Source organism: Bombus impatiens, unplaced genomic scaffold (genome assembly GCF_000188095.3).
Source record: "Bombus impatiens unplaced genomic scaffold, BIMP_2.2 scf_0033, whole genome shotgun sequence".
Taxonomy (NCBI): domain Eukaryota; kingdom Metazoa; phylum Arthropoda; class Insecta; order Hymenoptera; family Apidae; genus Bombus; species Bombus impatiens.
The window spans coordinates 1-771 of record NT_176452.1 but is presented as its reverse complement, the minus strand read 5'-3'; the positions used below and the strand labels follow the sequence as shown (position 1 = coordinate 771).

Below are 771 nucleotides of genomic sequence, written 5' to 3'. Positions count from 1 at the left end.
CTACAACTGTGGAATCAACTGTGCAGGAAACTACTGTTTCTACAATAGCCACGCCTGAAACAACTACTATTACCGTCACGACAATACATAGAGACAACTACCACACCGCTCACGACTGCAGTCACAACTTCGCCTCCTACAACTGTGGAAACAACCATAGAGGAAACTGTGGTTACTACAACACCAGCGATAGAGACAACAACCACACCCCGCACGACTACAGTCGTAACTTCACATCCTACAACTATGGAAACAACCATAAAGGAAACTGTGGTTACTACAACACCCTGGATAGAGACAACTACCACACCGCTCACGACTGCAGTCACAACTTCGCCTCCTACAACTGTGGAAACAACCATAGAGGAAACTACTGTTTCTACAATAGCCATGCCTGAAACAACTACCATTGCCGTCACGACAATACCCACACCGTCGCCTCTTACAACTGTGGAAACAACCATAGAGGAAACCGTGGTTACTACAACACCCGGGATAGTGACAACTACCTCACCCCTCACGACAGCAGTCACAACATCGCCTCCTACAACTGTAGAATCAACTGTGGAGGAAGCTACTGTTTCTGCAATAGCCACGCCTGAAACAACTACTATTGCCGTCACAGCCACAGCTACACCGTCGCCTCCTACAACTGTGGAAACAACCATAGAGGAAACTGTGGTTACTACAGCACCTTGGATAGAGACAGATACCACACCCCTCGCGACTGCAGTCACAACATCGCCTCCTACAACTGTGGAATCAACTGTG

At 48.0% G+C, this 771-nt stretch overlaps 1 protein-coding gene across 1 annotated transcript in view; it reads left to right on the top strand.

The window, feature by feature from the left end:
• LOC105680931 (mucin-2-like) overlaps positions 1–765 on the top strand; it is a gene marked incomplete at its 3' end in the record, with an annotated part of 5,931 nt that extends 5,166 nt beyond the window's left edge. The window contains exon 3 of the mRNA XM_033321900.1: positions 49–765. Coding sequence (XP_033177791.1) covers positions 49–765 — 717 coding nt within the window. The remainder of the gene's footprint in view (positions 1–48) is intronic.
• Positions 766–771: the final 6 nt, after the last annotated feature.